A 23,621-nucleotide genomic window follows, 5' to 3' on the forward strand; every position below is an offset into this window, starting at 1 on the left:
TTACCAAAGAGTTCAGCAATTATTTCTAAAAATAAAGAACATTTTTCTACATCAGAGGATGGCAAACTATGGTCCTAGGCCAAATCCAGCATTTTAAAAATAAAGTTTCGAGCCGCGCGCGGTGGCGCCTGTGGTCCCAGCATCTCTGGAGGCTGCTGCTGGAGGATCCCCGGAGCCCGGGAGGCAGAGGCTGCAGTGAGCCGAGATCGCACCACTGCACTCCAGTCTGGGCCACAGAGCGAGACCCTGTCTCAGGAAAAAAATACAAGTGGGCTTATGAATAAAATGAGATTAAAAAACAACAGAGCATTGCCTCCTGACCCCGATCAACCACAACCCTCCACGAGACACAGGCGCGCGCCAGCGATGGTTCCGCGCATGCGCACAGGCAGGGAGCGCGTTCCCTCTCTGCCGCCTTCGGCCTCCGGGGGCTGCAGTTGCGCAGCTCGGCCACTGAGCGGCGATGGCGTGCGCCTGGGCAGTGTCGCGGGCGTGTGACGTCACGCCGCGCGCCGGGCCAGGAAGAGGCGGGCGCAGGCGGCGTGTGTTCGGTGTGCTGGAACCGGCGAGTGAGAGGCAGGGCCTGTTGGCCGCCAGCGTCATGGTTTCGCGCGTGCAGCTCCCGCCTGAGATTCAGCTGGCTCAGCGCCTGGCGGGGAACGAGCAGGTGACCCGAGACCGGGCGGTGAGGAAGCTCCGGAAATACATCGTCGCCAGGACTCAACGGGCGGCAGGTTGGCATGGGTGTGGGCGGCTGGGGTTGTTGCGGGTGCCAGCGGCGGCGGCCGGGGCTAGGGGCCCTCCGAGCTTTGTGGAACACCCACGTGGCCGGGCCGGGTAGGCGGGGCCCACGGGCCTGTTCCCGCTGCTACCGGCTCTCGGCCTGCCCCCGGCGCTCGCGGCCGCTTTCCCTCATAGTGCGGTGACGTCTGGTCCCTCTGCGAGGACGCTCCTCCCCAGCCCCCTGACTCCTGTCCTAGCTCAGACGTCCCTCCCTCCAGTAGACCGGGTACTCCTGCTGCCTTGCTGTTTGGGCACCCAGCGTTTTTCCCTCATGGAAGCATTTCTCACTGTGTGCAGTTTGTGCTCGTGGTACCCGCGGTTCTCCGAGCGTGGCCCCCCATCAGCGGTAGCATCCCCCGGACATCTGTTAGAAATGCACATTCTGTGCTGGGCGCCGTGGCCCAAGCCTGTAATCCCAGCTACTTGGGATGCTGAGGTGGGAGGATCACAAGAGCCCAGCAGTCCAACCTGGCAACATAGCAAGACCCCATTTCCATTAAAAAAGAGAAGAAAGAGATGCAAATTTTAGGGTCCCAGCCCTGCGAAATCAGGACCCGCCGTCTGCTCTAGGAAGCTGTTGAAGTGCCTCTGCTGCCCACACTCAGCCTGTGAACCCCTGCTCCAGGAACAGGTTGCCAGACACGCAGGACTTCAATGAATGTCAACTGAGTAACGTTTCGCATTTTTAAAAATTGTTTTTCTGAGTAAGACGTCACTCTGTCATGCAGGGTCACGGCTCACTGCAGCCTCTACCTCCCAGGCTCAGGTGAGCCTGCCATCTCAGCCTCCCCAGTGGCCGGGACAGCAGGTGCTGTGCCACCAGGACCAGCTAAGTTTTGTATTTTTTGTACAAATTGGGGTCTTCCTATGTTGCCCAAGCTGGTCTTGAACTCCTGGCCTCAAGTGATCCCGCCTCAGCACTCAATTCCAAAGTGCTGGGATTACAGGCATGAACCACCGCACCTGGCCTGAGTAATTTTATATCTGTTTCCCTTGCTAGTCTGAATGCCTGAGTTAATTTTCTTCTTTTAACATTTGAGATATGTTACAAAAAAGTGCAGAAACCCTCAGTGTAATGCTGGATGAATTATCACCAACACATTAACCTATGTGGCCACTCTCCAGCTTAGGAAATGGTCGAGATTCGCAATTTTGAATTTCCAAAATGGAGTACCTTGCCTGATACCTTGTAGATTCTCAGTCAGTTTCACTGAGCACATGAAGTGACAGTTACCTGGAGGAGCCGCACAGCCACAGTCACATCGGGTTTTGGGTTAGAAGGATTGTTTGAAGGGAGGGTCAGATTCTGCCCCCCACTGCCTTTACTGTAAGTGGGATTTTGGTCTCATCCAGACAGTCACATTTCTGTGACTTCCTTTCTGGCACTCAAATGTTGCTGTTTTGATGCAGATGGTTTTACTCACGACGAGCTGCTGAAAGTGTGGAAAGGACTGTTCTATTGCATGTGGATGCAGGACAAGCCGCTCCTCCAGGTGAGTGGGGTGAGCAGCACAGGAGGGTGCAGAAGCAGCGGGGGAGGGTGGATTGGCATCTCCTCCACCCGGTTTTAATACGGCCGAGGACCCTGGGGGAGGTCGTGTAGCCTTGATGCTCGGTTCTGCATGGCTGGTGGGTGTGGGCCTTTGGTTAGAGTGAGTCGTACGCTTGCTGAGGACGTGACTGACTGAGTTGTGCGCTGTAGCAGCACTGGCTCTGCGGGTGAAAACTGGGTTTTCTGTTGGTCCTGGGTTGCAAACAAGTTCTGAAATAGTGGAAGCCAGTGGGCTGAATCAAGTCTCCTGAGACAAGCACTTCTCCCACTAGCCTTTTCCAAACTTTGTTTCTCAAATTGTGAATTTTGGGGTCTCCTTCAAAATCGCCTGGATGGTGAGGTGCTTAGTTAAATTCAGATTCCTGGGCCATGTTCCATGCCCATTGGATTATCAAGGGGGGCTGTGAAATGTGTCTTAGCAAGTGCCCTGGGTGCCGCATGGCACGGTGATGCAGGCAGATGGTGGGTGATCTCTGGGGTCGTGCAGCTCTCCTCCTCCTGGTGGTTGGGGGCTGCCAGTCCCAAGGCTCCCTTCTGCTCTCCCACGACTCTCTGTTGACCATGACTCTCTGTTGCTTAGGGCACAGCCCCTGTTAGGAGGGCAGTGCCTGCCGTGGTCGTGTGAGAGGCTGTTGACCCCGGCTGTAGAGGGAGTCTTTTGCAGTAGGGTGAAACCTCCAGTCCACTGAGCCGAGATCCCCTGGAAGCCGACTCTGTGATGAGTGAGTGAGTGAGTGGGTGAGTGCGTGGCTGTGTGTGTGTTATTGTGAGCTTCAGGGCTGAGGGGGTTTTTGTTGTTTCCTGCACAGGAAGAATTAGGAAGGACCATTTCCCAGCTCATTCATGCTTTTCAGACCACGGAGGCACGTGAGTATGCTCTGCCATGGTTGGCTACATTTGTAGATGTCAGAACCTCAGAGCATCACAGACACCTCAGAGCCACCAGACGCAGGAGGTTTGCGTTCTCAAATCCAAAGCAAGGAGCACCTTAGAGCAAGAGAGCGCCAGCTGGTGTCTGCGGGCTCAGCAGGTGTGGGACGCTGGTGTCTGTGGGTGCTTGTGTGAGATGCCGGTGTCTGTGGGTGCTTGTGTGAGACGCCGGCGTCTGTGGGTGCTTGTGTGAGACGCTGGCGTCTGTGGGTGCTTGTGTGAGACGCTGGCGTCTGTGGGTGCTTGTGTGAGATGCTGGTGTCTGTGGGTGCTTGTGTGAGACGCCGGCGTCTGTGGGTGCTTGTGTGAGACGCTGGTGTCTGTGGGTGCTTGTGTGAGACGCTGGCGTCTGTGGGTGCATATGTAAAGAAGGGGTTCCTGCGTGTTCTTGCCTCACTTCCCAGAGTGGCTTTGCGCTCCTCAGTGGTTCTCTTCCGGCTCTTCCCCTCCAGAGCACCTGTTCCTGCAGGCCTTCTGGCAGACCATGAACCGCGAGTGGACGGGCATCGACAGGCTGCGCCTGGACAAGTTCTACATGGTGAGGCAGCCGCCAGGGCGCGGGGGTGGGGGCAGCTGGGGGCAGAGCCAGGCCGCGCCTGGGTACATTGTACATGGTGAGACAGCCGCCAGGGCACCGGGGGTGGCCTCCCATGCCTGCAAGAGCAGTGTCGTGGCTGCTGGGCTGTGCTCTGTCATCGGGGGTCCTGGGGGTCTGCGTGTCCTTTGCTACTATTGACTGTGGCTGAGACCCTTCTGTGGGCGTGTGGCCATGCTGATCAGTAGCCTAAAGCGGGGACAGCTGCAATGGTGTTGAGCCCCATGGAGGGGCAGGGGCATTGTGGGGCAAACTCGGAGCTTTATTCAGGGGGTGAGGCTTGGCATCCGTCTGTCAGCAGCTCTGGGGGTCCAGCGGTATGCTTGGGGATGGCAGAGGTGACCACGGCCGTGGCCTCATCCTCCAGTGGCTCCTAGTACATGGGGAAGGGTGGTCTGGTGAAGTCGGGCTGGGCTTCTGTTAACACGAACCTCCTTCTGTGTCTAAAGCTCATGCGGATGGTCCTGAACGAGTCCTTGAAGGTTCTGAAGATGCAAGGCTGGGAAGAAAGGTGGGTGCACGGCGGGCCTGGTCTCGGGGGACGCTGTTCTTGGGGACGCGGTCGTGTGTTTGTCTTTTGATTTTTTGTCATAAGGAGATGTCAGCCTTTCCATTAAAGCATGCCCCAATGGTGCTTAGAGTGAAGACATTTTTTAAAATAAAGATTAGTTTGTGTGTTTGTGGAAAGGGTGCTGTTCATCCCCAGGCTGGAAGGTCAGTTCTCACTGGGAGTCAGAAGGGAGTCCTCTCATGAAAGGGTGTCCAGCCAAGGAGCTTCTTAGAAAAACACGGCGTGCTCAGCTCTGTTAGCAGTGCTTTTTGTGATTTTGAAGTAGGTCTCACTGTTGCCTGGGCTGGAGTGCAGTGACGTGATCTCGGCTCAACCTTGACTCAAGTGATCTCCTGCCTCAGCCTCCCGAGTGGCTGGGACTGCAGATGTGCACCACAGTCCCATAGTTTTTGTGTCTTTTTTGGTAGAGACGAATTCTGTCCTGTTGTCCAGGCTGGTCTCAAACTCTTGGGCTCAAGCAGTCTGTCTTCTAGTCCTCCCAAGTTGTAAGCAGTGTTAATTGCTCCTAATTCTAAAACTATGTAACTTGTCTAGGCTTTTCACTTTCAGCAGCAGCGCCTGAGGTGGGGTGGCCTGGGCCCTGCGTGTTCTGTCTAACCGTGGGCACCTGCGGGTGCCAAGCTGGGCGGGGGCAGACTCCCATCCCGGCAGTGTTGCCGCTTCTGTCTCTGCCTGCCGCCAGCCCCTGCTCCCAGAGACCGAGGGGCGTAGGCAGAGATCTGACCCCTGCCGCCAGCCTGGCACACCCGAGCCTCTTGATCCAAGTTAAGGGCAGCATTTTCTAAACCTTCAGAGGAGGCTGAGTTTTACAATACAAAATGAGTTTCTAAGTGTTAACATTTTAAAGTTTTTAAAATTAATTTAAAAATTTTAGATTTCTTTGTAGTTTTTTTAAAAATGAGTGATGCATACTCAATATAAAAAACTCAAAACCTAGGCTGGGCGTGGTGGCTCATGTTTGTAATCCCAGTACTTTGGGAGTCCGAGGCAGGTGGATCACAAGGTTTGGAGTTTGAGACCAGCCTGGCCAACATAGTGAAACCCTGTCTCTACTAAAAATACAAAAATTAGCTGGGCATGGTGGTGTGCACCTATAGTCCCAGCTACTAGGAAGGCTGAGGCAGGAGAATGGCTTGAACCCAGGAGGCGGAGCTTGTGGTGAGCTAAGATTGTGGCACTGTACTCCAGCCTGGCGACAGAGTGAGACTCCATCTCTAAAAAAGAAAAAAAAAAAAACCTCAAAACTTTAGGAAACATTATTTTATTTATAATTTATTTTGTTTTTTTTATGGAGATGGGGCCAACTCCTGGGCCCAAGTGATCCTCCTGCCTCAGCCTCCCAAAGTGTGATGACAGATGTGAGCCACTGCTCCTGGCCAAACATTACAAAGTGAGTGCAGGCTCCAGGGTGGGCGCAGCGGCTCACGCCTGTAATCCCAGCGCTTTGGGAGGCCGAGGCAGGAGTCCAAGACCAGCCTGGCCAACACGGTGAGACCCCATCTCTACTAAATACACAAAAATTAGCTGGGTGTGTTGGGGGGGTGCCTATAATCCCAGCTGCTAGGGAGGCTGAGGCACAAGCATCCCTTGAACCTGGAAGCTGAAGGCTGCAGTGAGCTGAGAACGTGCCACTGCAGTCCAGCCTGGGCAACAGAGCCAGACTTTGTCTCAAGAAAAAACAGTAATGTAAACTCCAATGTTAATGAAAATGTTCCATCTGACCCTGCCACGGCCCTCTTGTGTATGCATGTGTGTTTACAAAAGTAAAGGTGCACACTCCTTTTCACTACAGTCCATCAAAGACATCTGTCCGCATTCTGCCCTGTGGCCTTTTTTTGGCGGGGGGAGGAAGGGTTTAGAAAAATACATTCAGAATTGATTTGTAATTTATATGTTCAAGGAGTTGATTTTGAGTATCTGAGGATGAAAACTAGAACCCAAATGTCACATAGATGTTAGACCAGAGACCATAGCTTATGGCCTGAGTTAGTGTAAGGCATTGCTGTCTTTAGGGTTGTGAAGTTCACACATCCTTGCCCCAGCCATTTTTTTTTTTTTTTTTTTTTTGACATGGAGTTTTGCTCTTGTTGCCCAGGCTGGAGTACAATGGTATGATCTCAGCTCACCGCAACCTCTGCCTCCCAGGTTCGAGCGATTCTTCTGCCTCAGCCTCCTGAGTAGCTGGGATAACAGGCATGTGCCACCACGCCCAGCTAATTTTAGTAGAGATGGGGTTTCTCCATGTTGGTCAGGCTGTTCTCAAACTCCAGACCTCAGGTGATCCGCCTGCTTCGGCCTCCCAGAGTGCTGGGATTATAGGCATGAGCCACTGCACCTGGCTGCCCCAGCCTTCTTTTCCTCTTCCCTTCTAAAAAAGTATCAGGGCCAGGCGTGGTGACTCACACCTTTAATTCCTTGTCACGAATAGCTGGGTCTGGTGGTGTGCACCTGGAGTCCCAGCTGCTTGGGAGGCTGAGGTGGGAGGATCACTTGAACCCAGAGGTGGAGGCTACAACTTAGCTAAGATGATGCCACTGCACTCACCATGATAGCTGATAAAAAATAAAAACAAAAAAATTAGCAAGGCTGGGCCTGGTGGTTCACACCTGTAATCCTAGCACTCTGGAAGGCTGAGGCGGCAGATCACGAGGTCAGGAGATTGAGATGATCCTGGCTAACACTGTGAAACGCTTTCTCTACTAAAAATACGGAAAAAAAAAAAGAATGAACAGGCTGGTTATAGTGGGGCAAGGGGATCCCTTGAACCCAGGAATTTGAGGCTGCAGTCATCCATGACTGACCCACTGCGCTAGCCTAGGTGATAAGAGTGAGATTGTCTTTTTGGGGTTTTTTTTTTTTTTTTGAGACGGAGTCTTGCTCTGTCACCAGAATGGAGTGCAACGGTGTGATCTCTGCTCACTGCAACCTCCGCCTCCCAGATTCAAGCGATTCTTCTGCCTCAGCCTCCCGAGTAGCTGGGATTACAGACACCTGCCACGACATCCAGCTAATTTTTGTATTTTTAGTAGAGACGGGGTTTCACCGTGTTGGCCAGGATGGTCTCAATCTCTTGGCCTCGTGATCCGCCTGCCTCAGCCTCCCAAAGTGCTGGGATTACAGGCTTGAGCCACCGCACCAATCAAGATTGTTTCTTTAAAAAAAAAAAAAAAGAATCAGCAGGAGTTGGCCTGTGTTTGCCTGAGTTTCTGTAGGTTGGAGTGGCTGTGGGTGTGCATTTGGGGCAGTGGTGCCTCTGGTTTGGGGGGATTTCCACGCTTGAGTTCCCTGGCAGGACTGTGACGCCCCGAGCCTCTTACTCATTCTAGGACTTAGTGTTGTGGGTGACCCCATAGGGGGCTCGTGACGTAAGCGGAATTAACTGTTAAAGGGATGATTTTACTTCGGTTAACTTTTTTTGGCTTCTTATTGCAAGAGCACTTTCCTCACTGTCGCTGAGAACTCAGTACAGGAATCATTTGGGAGACCTTGGTGCCTTGCCCCGTGCCCGGGACCCCGGTGCTGGCAGTGGCGTCCACGCTTCCCACCCTCTCGGATCTCCTGCAGCCGTAACCGGGCTGTCGCTAGTGCCCGTGGCATCGTCCCCGCCTGGGAAGTTGGGCCCGCGCGTCTGTGTGTCTTCCTCTTGGTCTCAGTGGCTGTACCTGCCTGTGCCTGCTTTGTCCTGAGCCTTAGAGAGCGTCACGGGTGATCTCAGGCCTCGCCGTGGAGCTTCCTGAGGGTCACACGGTTAACAAATCCAAGTTTGGCATCTGCATTATTGAGCACCGCAGGAGGTCCAGAGGCATCTAGATGGTAAAGATGGTTCCCTGGGGCTGTCTGGTCTCCAGATCCGTGCCAGGGAGAGCTCTGGTGGACGTCACGGATGGAATGCTCTGTGCGGCAGGGCCCAGGAAGCCAGCAGGCTCCTCTTGGTCCTCGGCCCCTTTCTGGGCCTCCACTTTTCTCTGCCCATGCTGTCCTGACCCGTCTTCCTCAGTGGTTCCCAGTGGGGACAGCAGAGGGGAACACCAGGCAGGTGGAGGCAGTGTCGCGTCTTAGCCAAGCCTTTCCCACTGCTAGCTGTCTTGAGGACAGAGGGAAGGCCCGTCTGAATGTTGACACGTGCCGCATTTTGTAGCTGAGATGCAAACTCAGGCTGTATGTTCTGGTGCTGGTGATGCTCACGTAACTCCCTCATTGCAAGACCGCTTTGAGCTGGAACAGACCCAGGACCATTGATCTCACCTGCGTGGACGTGAAGGCTGGCATGTTTGCAGACGGTGGCGCCTGCCCGCACTGCTGTTCCCACTGGAGCGGATAACTGCGGAGACTGAGGACACACTGGCTTGGGGCTCGGCGAGGCTGCCTGTCGTATTTGCTTTTTCTTTCCTCAGACAGATCGAGCAGCTGCTGGAGCTGCTGACCACTGAGATCCTGCACCCCAGCAGCCAGGCCCCCCACGGGGTGAAGAGCCACTTCATCGAGATCTTCCTGGAGGAGCTGAGCAAAGTGGGCGCCGAGGAGGTGAGGCTGGGCTCCGGCGGGGCGGCAGAGCTGGGTGTTTGTGGAGGACGAGCTGAGCTCCTGCCGGCTTTCCCCGCAGCTCACGGCAGACCAGAACCTAAAGTTCATCGACCCCTTCTGCAGAATCGCCGCCCGGACCAAGGAGTAAGTGCTGGGCAGCCTGGTTGGGCCTGCCTCCTTCACTGAGTTCTTCTCTGGGGCTGCCATTTTGGGGGTACCGCTCCCTCCAGGGAAGAATCCGGGTCGCAGAGTGGCCACTGGCCGTGCAGGTGGGGAGAGACTGCAGGGCCGTCGGCTGCTTCCGCATGGGAATCCAGCGCGCCGGGCCTGTGCCGGCCTCTGCTCTGCCCCTCAGTTCCCTGGTTTTGAACAACATCACTCGAGGCATCTTTGAAACGATTGTGGAACAGGCCCCGCTTGCCATCGAAGACCTCCTGAACGAACTGGACACGCAGGATGACGACGCGGCATCAGACAGCGATGAGTCCTCGGAGGGCGGTGGGCGCGGAGACACGCTGCCCGGGAAGAGGTCCCAGAGGCCGCCCGCAGGTGGGGGCACAGCACGCCTGGCTCCTCCTGGGCGCCTGGCCTGGGCCGAGCCAGTGTGGGCTCCTGCTGGGTTGCTCCAGCCACCTCCTGCCCGGTCCCCTTGTCTCTGCCCTCTGCAAAGTCCATCCTCAGCGTGGAAGCCAGAGCGACCTCTGTGACCCGCAAGCACACGGGTCATTTTCCCTGTCAGCCCCCAGCCTCTGGTGTGCTCCGTGCCTTCTCCGGACCCCTGGGCTCCTCGGTCTAACCCGGCACGCCTCTGGCTCAGTCAGACCCCTGGGCCCACTCCTGCCTTGGTGCCGAGTCACCTGTTCCTCCCACCGTCTGTCCCCCATCACTCTCCGGGCCTCTCCTAGCCTCCCGCGCAGTCCTTCCCTAGCCTCCCGGCCTCCCACAGTCTCCCACGCAGTCAGTCCTCCCCCAGCCTCCCGGCCTCCCAGCCTCCCACAGTCTCCCATGCAGTCAGGCCTCCCCCAGCCTCCCAGCCTCCTGGCCTCCTACAGTCTCCCACGCAGTCTGGCCTCCCCCAGCCTCCCGGCTTCTCCCTTCCTCCCCCAGCCTCCCCCAGCCTCCCGGCCTCCCAGCCTCCCCCAGTCTCCCACGCAGTCAGGCCTCCCCCAGCCTCCTGTGCAATCTTCCCCATAGCGTCACCCTGTGGCACGGGATGTGAATCACTTGCTCACGTTCCTCGTTCCTGGTCTGTCTCCCCACAGGACAGTGAGCTCTGTCCACACTGACCGTGCCTGGGTTCAGGCCTGAGACCTCAGGGCACCTGACTGATGTGGGATGGGTGGGTAGACCTGCTCCTCCCTGCCTGCCGGAGGGCACTGGGGGCAGCCATGGGGTCCAGCCTGGCCCGTTTCTGGTTTGATGCTGCCTCCCTGTCCGAGCCTCCTGGGTGGTCTGAGCTCTAAGTGTGGCATTCTGGTGCTGTGGTGGGCGTGTCTTTGACCATGCTCAGGACCCCGGTCTACTTTTGAGTCAGGGCTGTGGGTGCTGTGCCCCTTGGCTTCCTAATCAGAAGACCCCCTCCCCACCGCGCCCAGCACTTGGCCCGGCCACTCTGTGCACGTCTCCCTGGTCCCTGCCTTGCCCTTCTCTCAGTAGCCGAGGAGGCGCCCGGCAGGTCCGCCAGTGCCTGCTGCCACCTCCAGAGCAGACCCTTGTCACATGCTGCCCCCACAGCCACCTGTTGCCCGGAAACCTTTCTTCTGCAGACAGTGCCGTTAAAGCCCCAAGTGCCCAGGGCAGCTGGAGCGCCTGACCGAAACCTCGGTGCCCACAGCCTTTGTTCCCCGAGGTGCCAGCTTGTGGACAGCCACTCAGGGCCATCTAAGCACCTCTGCCCTGGGATGTCTTTTTTCCTTTCCAGGCCCAAGGTGGCACCTCTTGTCTGATCCATATGAGATGAGAGATCACCGTCCCTTCAGCTGCAGGCTTTCCTGCCTGTGCCCGCACTCTGACAGGGCACACGGAGTGGGCTCTCCGTTCTCGGGTGTTGGGGGCGGTACCTGTTGGGCGCGGGTCTTGGAGTTCACAGTGTCCCTTTTGTTCCAGGCTCCCTCTGCAAGACTGAACCTGAGGCTGGCGAGGAGCAAGCAGGTGACGACAGGGACAGCGGTGGCCCCGTCCTCCAGGTGGGTGCCCTGAGCTCGCAGCTTTGCCCTCAGCCTTTGCCTTCCTGTGCAGCCGCCGGCTCCGGAAGAGGAGGGGCTGTTAGGAGGGAGGATGGCAGCCACCGGCTTGAAGAGTCACCTGCACAGGGGTTAGCCTTGAAGGAGGGATGGGTGCCCCGACCCTGCCCACCTGCAGGCAAATGGGGTCATTGAGAGGGAGCTGGGTCCTGGGTGGGCGAGCTCAGAGGCAGGCCCACGCTGTCCAGGGCCGGCCTCACCTCATGCCATCCTCACCTCACACACGGGCAGCTCCCCAGATTTCCTGCAGCCCCCTCATTGGGGTGCTTGGCTGAAACGAGACGGTGCAGGCCAAGTGGCCAGCTGTGGGTCCCAGTGAGGAGTCCACTCAGCCAGTGGGGTCTGACTCCAGGCATGTTGGTAACCTAAATGTCTTAAGTTTTAAATATGATTATCTGTGGACTTAATACAGTCTGGATATCTTGGGTTAATATTGATCAGATTAACTTGTTTTCTTCATCCTTGTCTGTGTGTGGCTTCTAGTCTTGTAAATCTGCTGCACGCTCCTGGCGGGTGTGGACCCCCAGCCCCCACAGTGCACCCCCCATAGTGCACCTGCAGTGTGTGTGCCCTGCAGTGCGTGTGTCCCGCAGTGTATGTGCCCCGCAGTGCGTGTGTTCCACAGTTTGTGTGCCCCGCAGTGCATGTGCCCCGCAGTGCATGTGTCCCCCAGTGCGTGTCCCGCAGTACGTGTGTCCTGCAGTGTATGTGCCCCGCAGTGCGTATGTTCCACAGTTTGTGTGCCCCGCAGTGCATGTGTCCCCCAGTGCGTGTGTCCCGCAGTTGGTGTGTCCCCCAGTGCATGTGCCCCACAGTGTGTGTGTCCCGCAGTGTATGTGCCCTGCAGTGCGTGTGTCCCACAGTTTGTGTGTCGCCCAGTGCATGTGCCCCACATTGCATGTGTCCCACAGTGCATGTGTCCCACAGTTTGTGTGTCCCCCAGTGCGTGTGCCCCGCAGTGCGTGTGCCCCACAGTGCGTGTGTCCCGTAGTGCGTGTCCCCAGTGTGTGTGCCCTGCAGTGCATGTGTCCCGCAGTTTGTGTCCCCCAGTGCGTGTGCCCCACAGTGCGAGTGCCCTGCAGTGCATGTGTCCCCCAGTGTGTGTGCCTTGCAGTGTGTGTGCCTTGCAGTGCGTGTGTCCCGCAGTGCATGTCCTGCAGTGCGTGTGTCCCCCAGTGCCTGTGTCCCGCAGTTTGTGTCCTGCAGTGCGTGTCCCACAGTTTGTGTCCACCAGTGCGTGTGCCCCGCAGTGCATGTGTCCCCCAGTGCCCGTGTCCCGCAGTTTGTGTCCCCCAGTGTGTGTGCCCCGCAGTGCGTGTCCCGCAGTGCATGTCCCCCAGTGCGTGTGCCCCGCAGTGCGTGTGCCCCCCAGTGCCTGTGTCCCGCAGTTTGTGTCCCGCAGTTTGTGTCCACCAGTGTGTTTCCCGCAGTGCATGTGTCCCGCAGTGTGTCCCCCAGTGCGTGTGCCCCGCAGCGCGTGTCCCGCAGTGCATGTCCCCCAGTGCGTGTGTCCTGCAGTGCGTGTCCCGCAGTTTGTGTCCCCCAGTGCGTGTGTCCCGCAGTGCCTGTCCCCCAGTGCGTGTGTCCCGCAGTGCGTGTCCCCCAGTGCGTGTGTCCCCCAGTGCATGTGTCCCGCAGTTTGTGTCCCCCAGTGCGTGTGCCCCACAGTGCATGTCCCCCAGTGCATGTGTCCCGCAGTGCGTGTCCCGCAGTTTGTGTCCCCCAGTGCGTGTGCCCCACAGTGCGTGTGTCCCCCAGTGCGTGTCCCCCAGTGCGTGTGCCCCGCAGTGCGTGTGTCCCACAGTGCGTGTCCCCCAGTGCGTGTGTCCTCCAGTGCGTGTGTCCTGCAGTGCGTGTGTCCTCCAGTGCGTACGTCCTGCAGTTTGTGTCCCCCAACGTGTGTCCCCTAGTGCGTGTGCCCCACAGCATGTGTGTCCCCCAGTGTGCATGCCCAGCAGTGTGTGTCTGTAATGTGTGTCTCGCAGCTTGTAAGGTGCCTGCTGTGCTGTGGGGTCAGGGCTGCAGGACTCTCAGTGAGGGTGGGCTGTGGTCTTGTGAGCCAAGTGGAGAACCTGCAAGTGGGACCAAGTGCTGTCTGGGTCTCAGGGGTTCTGCGTTCTCAGAGCACACAGAGGGTGACTGACCTTGCCTCCGACGTCTCCTGAAACAGTTCGACTACGAGGCAGTTGCTAACAGACTGTTTGAAATGGCCAGCCGCCAGAGCACCCCTTCTCAGAACAGGAAGCGCCTCTACAAAGTCATCCGGAAGTGAGTGGCTGAGGGCGCTGTGTCCGCCCTGCTGCCCCGGGAGTGGCCCTCTCCCCTCAGACCCCGAGGCCCTCCACAGCCCCTGGGGTTCCCCTGGCTAGGACCCTGCAAGCCCTCTGGCGGCAGCTTTTTCCTCCTCCTGCGGAAGCCGCAGCCGTGGTGAGCGGGTGTCTGTCTTACTCTTTCAGGCTACAGGACCTGGCAGGAGGTGAGGATGCCCGGCACTGACAGTGGCACCCCCTTGGAAGTGGAGCTCCGTCCTCATGGGCGTGGACCGGTTCCAGGGGTCATAGCATGTGCAGTCTTTGCGGAGAGGCCCGGTGGTGTTTCTGAGGGACGGAGGCAGGGCTCAGGGCTCCACAGCTCTCGCTTCTGTCGTTTTTGCTGAGGGGTTCTCAGACTTGAGCGTCCACTGGAGTCCCCTAGAGCCTGTGAGACGGGGTGCTGGCCGCAGGGGCTCCCAAGCGCTGACCACAGTGCTGCCGCTGGTCTGTCGTGCAGCAAGTATCTGTCGTTGGCAGCGTGTGGCAGAGGGAACCGGCACAGGTTACGGATGGGAAGGACGATTTCCTAGGGCCCTAATGGTTAGAGATGTAAGCGTTTCCCCAGCGTTTCCTAATGAAACAGGTCAGACCCGCGGCACAGCTGCAGGGATTTTATGGTGGAGGCCAGCACATCCCCGGGCTCCAGCCTCTGCACTTCCCGTCCTTGTGTTAAGCTCCTCAGTCTGTCGTCACGGGGGAACATGTCATGAGCTGTCGTCCAGGGTCTGTTTCTTTTTTGAGACAGTGTCTCGCTCCGTCGCCCAGGATGGAGCGCAGTGGTGTGATTGCAGCTCACGGCAGCGATCTGGGCTCAAGCGATCCACGTCCACCTCCAGTCGCTGGGCCCACAGGCGCACGCCGGTGCTTTGTAGAGACAGGGTTGGCTGTGCTGCCAGCGTGGTCGTCTGTGGTTTTAGGACAGCGTGCGTCAGTGAGGCGCGTGAGGATTGTGTGCACCTGGCGGCTGTGTTGCGGAAAGTCCCCTCGTGCCCCAGCGTGGGCATTTCTAGGCTGTAGACTTCGATGCATGGGTTGGGTGTCACTCTCCGGACCCCAAATCCAAAATGCCGCAGAATCCACAGCTGAGTGCTGCATGCTCGAGGGAAATGCTCATTGGAACATTCTGGATTTGGGATTTTCAGATTAGGGATCTTGAACTGGTGACTATGATGCAGACATTCCAAAGTCCAGAACCATCTGATGTTCAGAGCAGTTCTGGCCCCAGGCATTTAGGTTCTTGGAAACTTATCAGTGCTCCGGGAACTGGCGTCTCCTCACGGGCTTGAGTCTGAGCTGGTTCGGTGCAGCTGTGGTGGTCCCGATGCTGCCCCCGGCTGTTAGAGCAGGGCACCTTCTCACACACGCTGGCGGGCGGTGGCGCTGGCTGGGGCCTGCTGGAAGCATTGAGCCTCAGACCAAAAGCCCGTGGCCCCCAGAACCCCCTGACTTCTGCCGTGGTTCTCAGGCATCTTCCCTGAGGACGAGATCCCGGAGAAGGCTTGCAGGCGTCTGCTCGAAGGGAGGCGGCAAAAGAAGACAAAGCAGCAGAAGCGTCTGCTCAAGCTGCAGCTGCAGCGCGTGAAGGGTAGGTGGTGGGGGGGCAGGAAGGGTAGGTGGGGGGGCGGGAAGGGTGGCGGAGGGGCGGGAAGGGTAGGTGGTGGGGGGGTGAGAAGGGTGGTGGGGGGGCGGGAAGGGTAGGTGGTGGGGGGGTGAGAAGGGTGGCGGGGGGGCGGGAAGGGTAGGTGGTGGGGGGGTGAGAAGGGTGGCGGGGGGGCGGGAAGGGTAGGTGGTGGGGGGGTGAGAAGGGTGGCGGGGGGGGCGGGAAGGGTAGGCCCGGGGGCGGGAAGGTAGGCCTGGGGTGTGTTGGCCATGAGGGCATCGTCTTCACCTGTTGTGCAGGGTCTCCCCCTGAAGCGTGAGTGCCCAGTCCCCGTCCTGGGTGCCTGCTGTCCACGTGTCCCAGAAATGCCCTGTCCTTGGCATCGCCCCCACCTCGCCTTCCTCGTCTGCAGCTCCCGCCAGCTGTGTGTGCTGCCCTCCCTCCCAGCCTTGTTTAGATCCGATCCCCGTCCGCTCCTCCCCTGTACCCTCCAGAGACTCCTGAGCCTCTCCGCTTTGGTCCTTGATTTCGGGGGTTGTCTTCCCTCCGGGCCTCTGGCCACTTGAGTATGGGTGGCGTGTGACACCCTCACCAGGGGCAGCCCTGCACCTGCTGCAGACCACCCAAGGCCCAGAGCTGCCTGTCTGCGGTGGAGGGGCCATGCACAGTGCCGGGCAGGGTGTGGGGCCCGTGGCCAGAATGGGGCGCACAGGAGGGAGATGGTGGCTTTCCTTGTTACTCTCTCTGTGCTAACTTGGCCCCAAGGCCTGGGGATCCACACCTATGCCGACCACTCATTTCCCATGGAGTGGTGGCCTCCTCTCTACAGCCAGCCCTTGGCCTGGTTCCTGCACCCGCACCAAACACTATCTGCATGGCTCTCTGTGTGCAGCACGTTGTGTTAACACTGTTGGCCCTGGCATTCAGGGCCTGGCATTGCCTAGCATCTTCTCCTTCTGACTTCCCTTCTGCCCTGAGCCTGGTCCTGCCTGCTCCTCCGTGCCTTTGCTCCTGGGTCTTGTGACCCTGTCCTCACACTGGTCCTCCCGAAGTCGGCCCTCGCTAGGGTCCTGGGCCGTGTGGATGGAGCTTGGTGCCCACACTGGGCACGGGATATGCCTGGCCGGCTGCGGCCGTGTTGTCCTCACAGGTCAGCGTCCTCCCTGGCATTCTCAGCCCGAGTTGGACTGAGTGAAAGGAGCCCATGGTGGCATTCTCTGGCTCATGGGGCCTTGCTGTTTTGTCAGGGAAAGGTGAGAAGGAGCCCTCGAGCCCAGGCATGGAGAGGAAGAGGAGCAGGAGGAGGCGCGAGAGGGCCCACCCTGAGGTGCGGGCAGAGGCTGCTGAGCAGCCAGGCACAGCTGAGCGGGCCCTGCTCCAAGAGCAGCCCAGGGGCCGCGGCCAGAGAGGGGCGCGCCAGAGGAGGAGGATGCCTCATGCCCGAGCCCGAGCAAAGGTGCCCAGCGTCCAGGAGCCGGAGAAGAAGAAGAAACGCAGGGAGTGATGTGGCCGGGCCCAGGACAGGCAGGGAGGGAGGCCAGCTTGCACCGAGGGACGAGGCTGACTGGGCCGTTCCGTGGACTCGGGACCACAGCTCCAGAGCTCCTGTGCCAGGCAGAGGCGAGGGCGGCACTGGAGAGGTGGGCCTGCCATCAGGAGCCGGCGTCCCGGGAACCGCTCCTTTCCCGAGCCTCTGCCTGTGGCTGTGATGACCTGTGTCAGAAGGTCAGCTCTGGTGACTAAAAACTCCGCCTGCAGCAGGACTGGCCGCTCCCGCCATGGGGGGTTCCGAAAATAAAACGCTGCGCAGCCCTTGCCCTGGAAGTGTCGCTCCTGATACGCCCTACGGACGTGTGGGAGGTGGCAGGTGCCAGCATCTGAGCTGTGTGGCCTTTTATATTCGTGTTTGTGGAGAAATCTTGTAACACATTTCTCCTTTCACAGAGCACCCAATTGTTCACAGGGCTGTCTGGACGGGCCCTTTTGCACCCCTGCCATCTGGGGGTTGGAGTTGTGCAGGGAATTCTGCTCCAGTGAGGCCGGCGTTGCCGGGGTGAGTGCGTGTGGTGGGAAGGGCTGGCTCCTGCGAGCGCCTCACCCTACGGCTTGGAGGCGGGAGCTCACCCACCCTCCTGGATACCTGAGGGTCCGCAGTCTGCGCGCCTCCTCCCCTCAGCCAGGTCACATCACACTCAGCGTGTGCCCTGCCCCTCTCCCCGAGGGTCTGAGGCAGCCGCAGCCTGCAGGAGCCTGTGAGGGAGGTGGCGGGTCCCTGACAGTAGCTCAGGGCTTTCCACCTGCAGCCTGCAGAGGGGACAAGGGGCTGCCGTGTTGGATTTTGCCCACATCTTCTGTTCCATGGGTGCCCAGTCAGCCAGGCTGTGCAGGGTCAAGTGACAGGCCGGGGCTTGGAGTGGGCTTAGGACCGGGGAGGACCCCCAGGCCTTGGCTGGCATTGCGTAGACCCCGGACTGCACCCAGTTCCCCAAAGCCCTGCTGCATTCGATTGTCCCCCCGCCTCCATGGAGGTGGCAGCTGTTGACACCTTCAGTCCCACTGAGCCAGGCAGCTGGGGCAGGCTGAGGGGCAGTTAGGAGCCAAGGAGAAGGAAGGCCAGGGTCCGTGTTCCAGCTGTTAGGGTTCTTTCCCCAAAGTGACTTAAAAAGACAAGCGTGGTGGGGCGCGGTGGCTCACGCCTGTAATCCCAGCACTTTGGGAGGCCAAGGCAGGTGGATCACCTGAGGTCCGTAGTTGGAGACCAGTCTGACGTGGAGAAACCCCATCTCTACTAAAAATACAAAATCAGCTGGCTGTGGTGGCGCATACTTGGAATCCCAGCTACTCGGGAGGCTGAGGCAGGAGAATCTCTTGAACCCGGGAGGCAGAGGTTGTGGTGAGCCAAGGTTGTGCCATTGCACTCCGGCCCGGGCAACAAAAGCGAAATTCGTCTCAGAATAAAAGACAAGTCGTACAACATAAATTGCTGGTGACGAGACTCGGGCCCGGGCAGTGTTCCTGGGCCTGGCCTCTTCACCCCCAGCAGGGCCTGTCGGGAGGAGCTACTGCAATTGGAGGCCTTTCAGAGGGAAGGGGGCACATTCTCTGGCTCACAGGGTCTTACCGTTCTGTCAGGGAAAGGCGAGAAGGAGCCCCCGAGCCTGGGCGTGGAGAGGAAGAGCAGGAGGGGCGTGGGCTCATGGCACCGTTTTTGTTGAAGTTTCTTTGCTCGGAAACTAAGGAAACAACCATGCTAACAGAAGTTTCTGGAAAAAAGCAAATTAGTCCTGTCTAATTGCAGTTCTGAAACCAGAAGCCACTGACTTCGGCTCTTCTCACATGCGTGTTCACAAGGGGACGTTTTCACAGCTGCTGGCGTGTCACCCTCTGGCCGTCTCCACTGCAGGCTGGGTGCACATTTCCCATCTTCAGAATCGTTTTAAATAACCGCATTGTCTTGTGACGTGAATGACTGAGTTCCTCTCCTATTGGTAGGCTCTGATTTTTATTTATTTTTTATTTTTATTTATTTATGTATTTATTTTTCAGATGGAGTCTTGTTCTGTCACCCAGGCTGGAGTGCAGTGGTGTGATCTTGGCTCACTGCACCCTCTGCCTCCTGGGTTCAAGCAATTCTTCTGCCTCAGCCTCCCGAGCAGCTGGGACTACAGGCGTGCGCTACCATGCCCAGCTAATTTTTTTTTTGGTATTTTTAGTAGAGACGGGGTTTTACCATGTTAGCCAGGCAGGTCTCAAACTCCTGATCTCATGATCCATCCACGTTGGCCTCCCAGAAGGGTGGGACTACAGGTGTGAGCCACCACACCTGGCCTCTTATTTTTATTTTTTAAGAGACGTGGCTTGCCATGTCACCCAGGCTGGAGTGCAGTGGTGCAATCACAGCTCACTGTAGCCTTGAACTCCTGGGCTCAGGCGATCTGCCGCAGCCTCCCAGGTAGCTGGGGCTGTGGGATGACAGGTACCATCGCCACAGGCTGCGGGCCCTTCATCGAGGTCACTCTTGTTTTTATTCGGCAATATTCCTCCTCCAGCCGGAAATAGAGCAATGAGAACCCTCCAGGAAGGTGGAAGTGGCTGCCAGCCATTGCACCTCAGAGGCGCTCGGATGCGGAAGTCAGGGTCATTTTGGTTTCCCCATAGAAACTGTAGTTCCAGCCACTCAGGAGGCCAAGGCAGGAGACTCGCCTGCGCCCACTAGAGAAGCAGCACTGAGGTAATTCACAGAGTGCAGCTGGCCCGGCCGAAGTGTATATAATTCAAGCGTTTTCAGCATAGAGTTGTGTGGCCATCACCACAGTCCACTTTAGACCATTTTCAGCCCAAAAGAAACGGTATGCCTTGGCCGTCACCCCTCCGTCTCCCCGCCACCCCCACTGATCGTTCCGGTCTCAGGTGGCCCTGTTGTGGCCATGTCGTGTTAAGGGACTGCAGCACGGGGTGTTTTGCGTCCGGCTGCTTTCACGCAGCAGCGTGGTTCCAGGGCTCGTCCCCGCTGTGGATTCTTCCTCGTGGCTGAGCCACAGCCCGTGGTACCGAGGGAGCACGTTTCATCTGCCCGTTTGTCCACTGGTGGGCATTCGGGGTGTTTCCGCCTTGCGCTGCATATGGGGTGAGTTTTCATGTGGACGGAGGCTTTCATTCCTTGGGTAGGCGGCTGGGAGTGTTAGGGCTAGGTTCAAGCGATTCTGCCTCAGCCAACTAGGTAGCTGGGATTACAGGCACGTGCCATCTCACCCAGCTACTGTTTGTATTTTTAGTAGAGACAGGTTTCATTCACCATGTTGGTCAGGCTGCTCTTCAACTCCTGACCTCAGGTGATCTGCCTACCTTGGCCTCCCAAAGTGCTGGGATTACAGGCGTGAGCCACCGCGCCCCGCGTCCTGACCTTTCTTACAAGACTCAGCCCTGTGACCTAATTTAACCCTAAGGACCTGCTTAGAGGCCCCATCTCCAGTCACACTGGGCACTAGGGCTTCAACATGCACATAGAGCGGGGGAACGACACAGTCCTGTTGACAGCAGGGGTGTGTGTGTGTGTAGGTGACAGCAGGGGTATGTGTGTGTGTAGGTGACAGCAGGGGTATGTGTGTGTGTAGGTGACAGCAGGGGTGTGTGTGTGTGTGGAGTGTGCCTTATTTATCATGAGGAGCTGCCTCACAGGACGGGCTGGCAATTCGGAGCTCTGCAGGGCAGGTGGCCGGCTGGAGACTCCAGGAAGGTCCTCTGGCGAGGGGAGCTTGGCCTTTTAAGGCCTTCACCTGGTGGGCTGGCCGAGGCCCCCTCACTGGAGGCCCACCTGCTTTACTCAGGCGCTGATTCAAATCGGCCTCATCCTGGAAACACCGTCAGGCGCTCCGCCCAAAGCTGGGACCGGGGTCTGCTGCAACGCAGGCCCCTCGCTGTCATGTGCTGCCCGTGACCGCCCGACTCGGGATGGGAGTTTGTCTCCGGTTGTAGCGGACACCCATTCTAGGGTTTCCCTTCTGTGTTTGAACCTCCCTTTCCTGAAAGAATTCTGGCTTCCTTTACTCCCAATACCCAGTTCATGCAGAACTGAGGCCGCGTGTGGGTGCCCTCCTCACCCTCCTCTGCTGCCCCCGAGGGAACCCTCCTGCATCGTCACCTGCTTTCACATTCGGGCTTTGACGCCAGGACCCCCGCTCCTCACCCAGCCTGGGCCTCCATGGCCCCCACCCGCACAGTGCAGCTCTGGCCTTGGCCCCATCTGTCTGGGGCTCGTGAGGGAGCTGGAGGGAACCCGGTGGTGCCTTGTGAGCGGGAGTCTCCTGGATGTTCCTCGTCCAAGGTCCAAGGTCACAGGCAGGACCTGGCAAGTGGCGGCGCCCCACCTCCCCATTTGAAACCCACAAGGAGGAAGAGAGGAGACTTCTCAACTCAGCCACCACGGAGACTTGTGGCCATCCCGAGAGCTGTGGCCACGTGAGCACGACGCTCCATGCTGGGTGTGGGTGAGGGTCTTCCAGGGACCCTGAGCTTTTTTTAGGAACAACTTGGAGATGTAATTCAGGCAGCGTTCAGTTCCCCGTTGTCGGTGCACAGTCGGGCAGCCGTGTGTGCGGCACAGTTCGTTTAGAACATCTCAGCGCTCCAGACAGCAAGTCCCTATGCAGGGCCCCTTTACCTGGAGGTGATCCGGGAGGGGCCTGTGGACTCGCAGGTGTGAGGCGGGTGCGCACTTACGACTTCCTCGAGCAGCTCGACGGTCTGGGGCAAACATGCTGTGTCCTCGCTGACTTCAGAACTTCAGTAGCAAACCCGCACCACAGCTTCACAGTTGTCACAGGCTCTGCTCGGAGGTGACATTCTGGGGACTGAGCAGCAGCTCCGGAGTTAGATTTGGAGGGGCCATGCCCAGGCTGCCCTGCTTTACCTGCCGGCCCTGGTACCGATAGCTGGAGACCCAGCTGCAGTCCAGCCAGCCCACACGCCTCACATGCCAAAGGCTCTTCCCTGCAGGCTCAGCTCAGGCAGCCTGGTCGCCAGAGGTGCCCATTTTCCTGCCTGGCATGGCTGAGCAGGGCCAAGAAACAGCCTTGGATCCCAAGACCGCTCCCTCAGCCAGAATGTTCTCTGCATGAGCTTCTCACTCTCAACTATGGTTGTGACCTAGAACTTTCCCGGTAGGTCCTGCGGGAAGCAGAGGCTTTGCGCAGGTGCAGGAGGCTCAGCAGGGAGCAGCCTCCAGCGGGGGTGACGGGAGGGGCTGAGACGGGGGCCGCAGGGCAGCCTCCAGCGGGGGTGGGCGCTGCAGCTGCGGCGGGGGTGACGGGAGGGGCTGAGATGGGGGCAGCAGGGCAGCCAGCGCCCTGGGCGCTGTGGGGCGCTCACGCAGGGGTGTGGCCTGCCCAGGCAATTTTGGACGCACTCTCTGGCCGTGGGATCGAGGCTGGGTTTGGGGACAGTCCTCCCACCAGCCCCGGCATTGGAACACTGACTCGTGTCTCCCGGAGCTTCCACTGTTGCATATACTGCATGCTAAAGATAGACCGCTCATGAGGACTGTCCCCCGTCATTAGCCCAGAAGTTCCCCGGAAGGGGCACAAGACCCCAGGCGGTGACTGCTGAGGCCTGCATGGTGGCGGATGGAGTGGACATGGTGGGGGCCGGTGGTGGGGCATGGAGAGGAGGCCTGGTCTCTGCAGTGTGTGTGGTGCTGTAGCCTACCAGGAAGCGGGTCTAGGAGTGGGCATCCGTGTGCCCAGCCCCCAGCGCCTGTGATAAGGAGCCGGCCCCACAGCCGCAGCCTGCAGTCTGAAAGGGAACATCTCCATCTCAGATGGGAACCTTTTCCCCAAATGTGCTCTTCTACAGTGAAGAGAATGGCCAGCACTGTGCCGAGCTGCTCAGAGACGATACCTCCAGGCACCACCTACCTGGACACAGGGCTGGTTTTATTTCCTGAACGGATCAGCCAGAGGAGCTGCAGCAGACTCCCACCTAGCCTGTGGCTGCTGTGCAGGCGTTCGGAGTCTCCCCACAGAGGCCATCTCCCCAGCTCGCAGCCCCCCGCCAACGGACCCTCTCCTCTGTGTGGCCTGACCTCTCCCCCGCGTGGCCTCTCCCTCGAAGCCTCTCCCTCATGTGGCCGCTCCCCCATGTAGCCTCTCCCCTGTGGCTTCCCCCATGTGGCCTCTTCCCTGCGTGGCCTCTCCCCTGTATGGCATCACCCGTGGATTCTCATCATTGCATGGAGCCTGGCTTACTGTGGGTGAGGAGCAGGGGGAGGCTTGGCCTTTGGGTCCTGGCGTCCACAGTCCACGGAGGGCAGCCTCGTCCCCTCCCTGTCCCTCCCCCAGGGATGTTGCTGCCCCTTTGTCCCTTCCCCTGTCACCTGCCCTCTAGGACCTGCAGGGCTGCAGTCCCATCAGCTGCCTCTAGGGGGTGCCCGTGGCCCTGGAATGGGCTTGGGGGAGAATGGGCCGCTGGGCCGCTCCAGGCCACTTGCTCCACCACGTCCTCGCTGCCCCACCTGACCCAGGATCCCTGTGGGCGAGGGCCTCATTCTCTCCCCGAGTGAAGCCTCTGCAGGTGCTTCAGGGGGGCTGGCGCCCACCTCTACCTGTGTGCCACGACCTGGGGTGGACTCCACAGCCGTGGCCCTCCTGGCACTGTCCCTCCCCTGTGTCCTGGCGGGTGTGCAGTGGGGACAGGCACCCTGGGGTCCTTGGAGGCTCAGCCCTCACCCCTGGGACTCCACTGTGGCCCGTGTCCACTCAGGGCTCATCCCAAAGGCCTGGCCAGGTGGGAGGGGGCTCCACATAGGAGCCTCTCCTGGCCCCTTCCCCACCACGGCATGGGCACTTCCTCCCCCCGGGGTCTCAGGCTTGTGGGCCCTGCCCAGCTACCCAGGCCCCAGAGGGCACCTCTGACCCTTCTCTTTGGGGTCTGCCCTGGGGGCTCCAGGCCACTTTTCCCACCCCATCCTCCTGGAGCCTCCAAGCACCTCAATTCCGATGTGGGGAAAACAGAATC

General features: G+C 58.8%; 1 protein-coding gene across 1 annotated transcript; it reads left to right on the forward strand.

The window, feature by feature from the left end:
• The first annotated feature begins 539 nt into the window (after positions 1-539).
• RRP1 (ribosomal RNA processing 1) lies at positions 540-17,014 on the forward strand. The gene is made up of 13 exons (XM_064380204.1): positions 540-734; positions 2,194-2,276; positions 3,145-3,202; positions 3,718-3,803; positions 4,310-4,371; positions 8,826-8,955; positions 9,035-9,099; positions 9,311-9,504; positions 11,062-11,141; positions 13,369-13,466; positions 13,655-13,674; positions 14,976-15,095; positions 16,358-17,014. Exons 1-13 carry the CDS (start codon positions 602-604, stop codon positions 16,612-16,614), a joined length of 1,386 nt encoding a protein of 461 aa, XP_064236274.1. The 5' UTR covers positions 540-601; the 3' UTR covers positions 16,615-17,014.
• The last annotated feature ends 6,607 nt before the right edge of the window (positions 17,015-23,621 follow it).

Source organism: Aotus nancymaae, unplaced genomic scaffold, assembly GCF_030222135.1.
Source record: "Aotus nancymaae isolate 86718 unplaced genomic scaffold, 86718_ANA_hifiasm-v0.15.2.pri h1tg000022l_1, whole genome shotgun sequence".
Classification (NCBI taxonomy): Eukaryota; Metazoa; Chordata; class Mammalia; order Primates; family Aotidae; genus Aotus; species Aotus nancymaae.

Bases quoted from the DNA above. Each gene is read 5' to 3' on its own strand.
- RRP1 (XM_064380204.1), top strand. From the start codon at position 602: ATGGTTTCGCGCGTGCAGCTCCCGCCTGAGATTCAGCTGGCTCAGCGC. The intron at 2,277-3,144 runs GTGAGTGGGGTG...TTTCCTGCACAG, and splicing joins AGGACAAGCCGCTCCTCCAG to GAAGAATTAGGAAGGACCAT. The intron at 3,804-4,309 runs GTGAGGCAGCCG...CTGTGTCTAAAG, and splicing joins GCCTGGACAAGTTCTACATG to CTCATGCGGATGGTCCTGAA.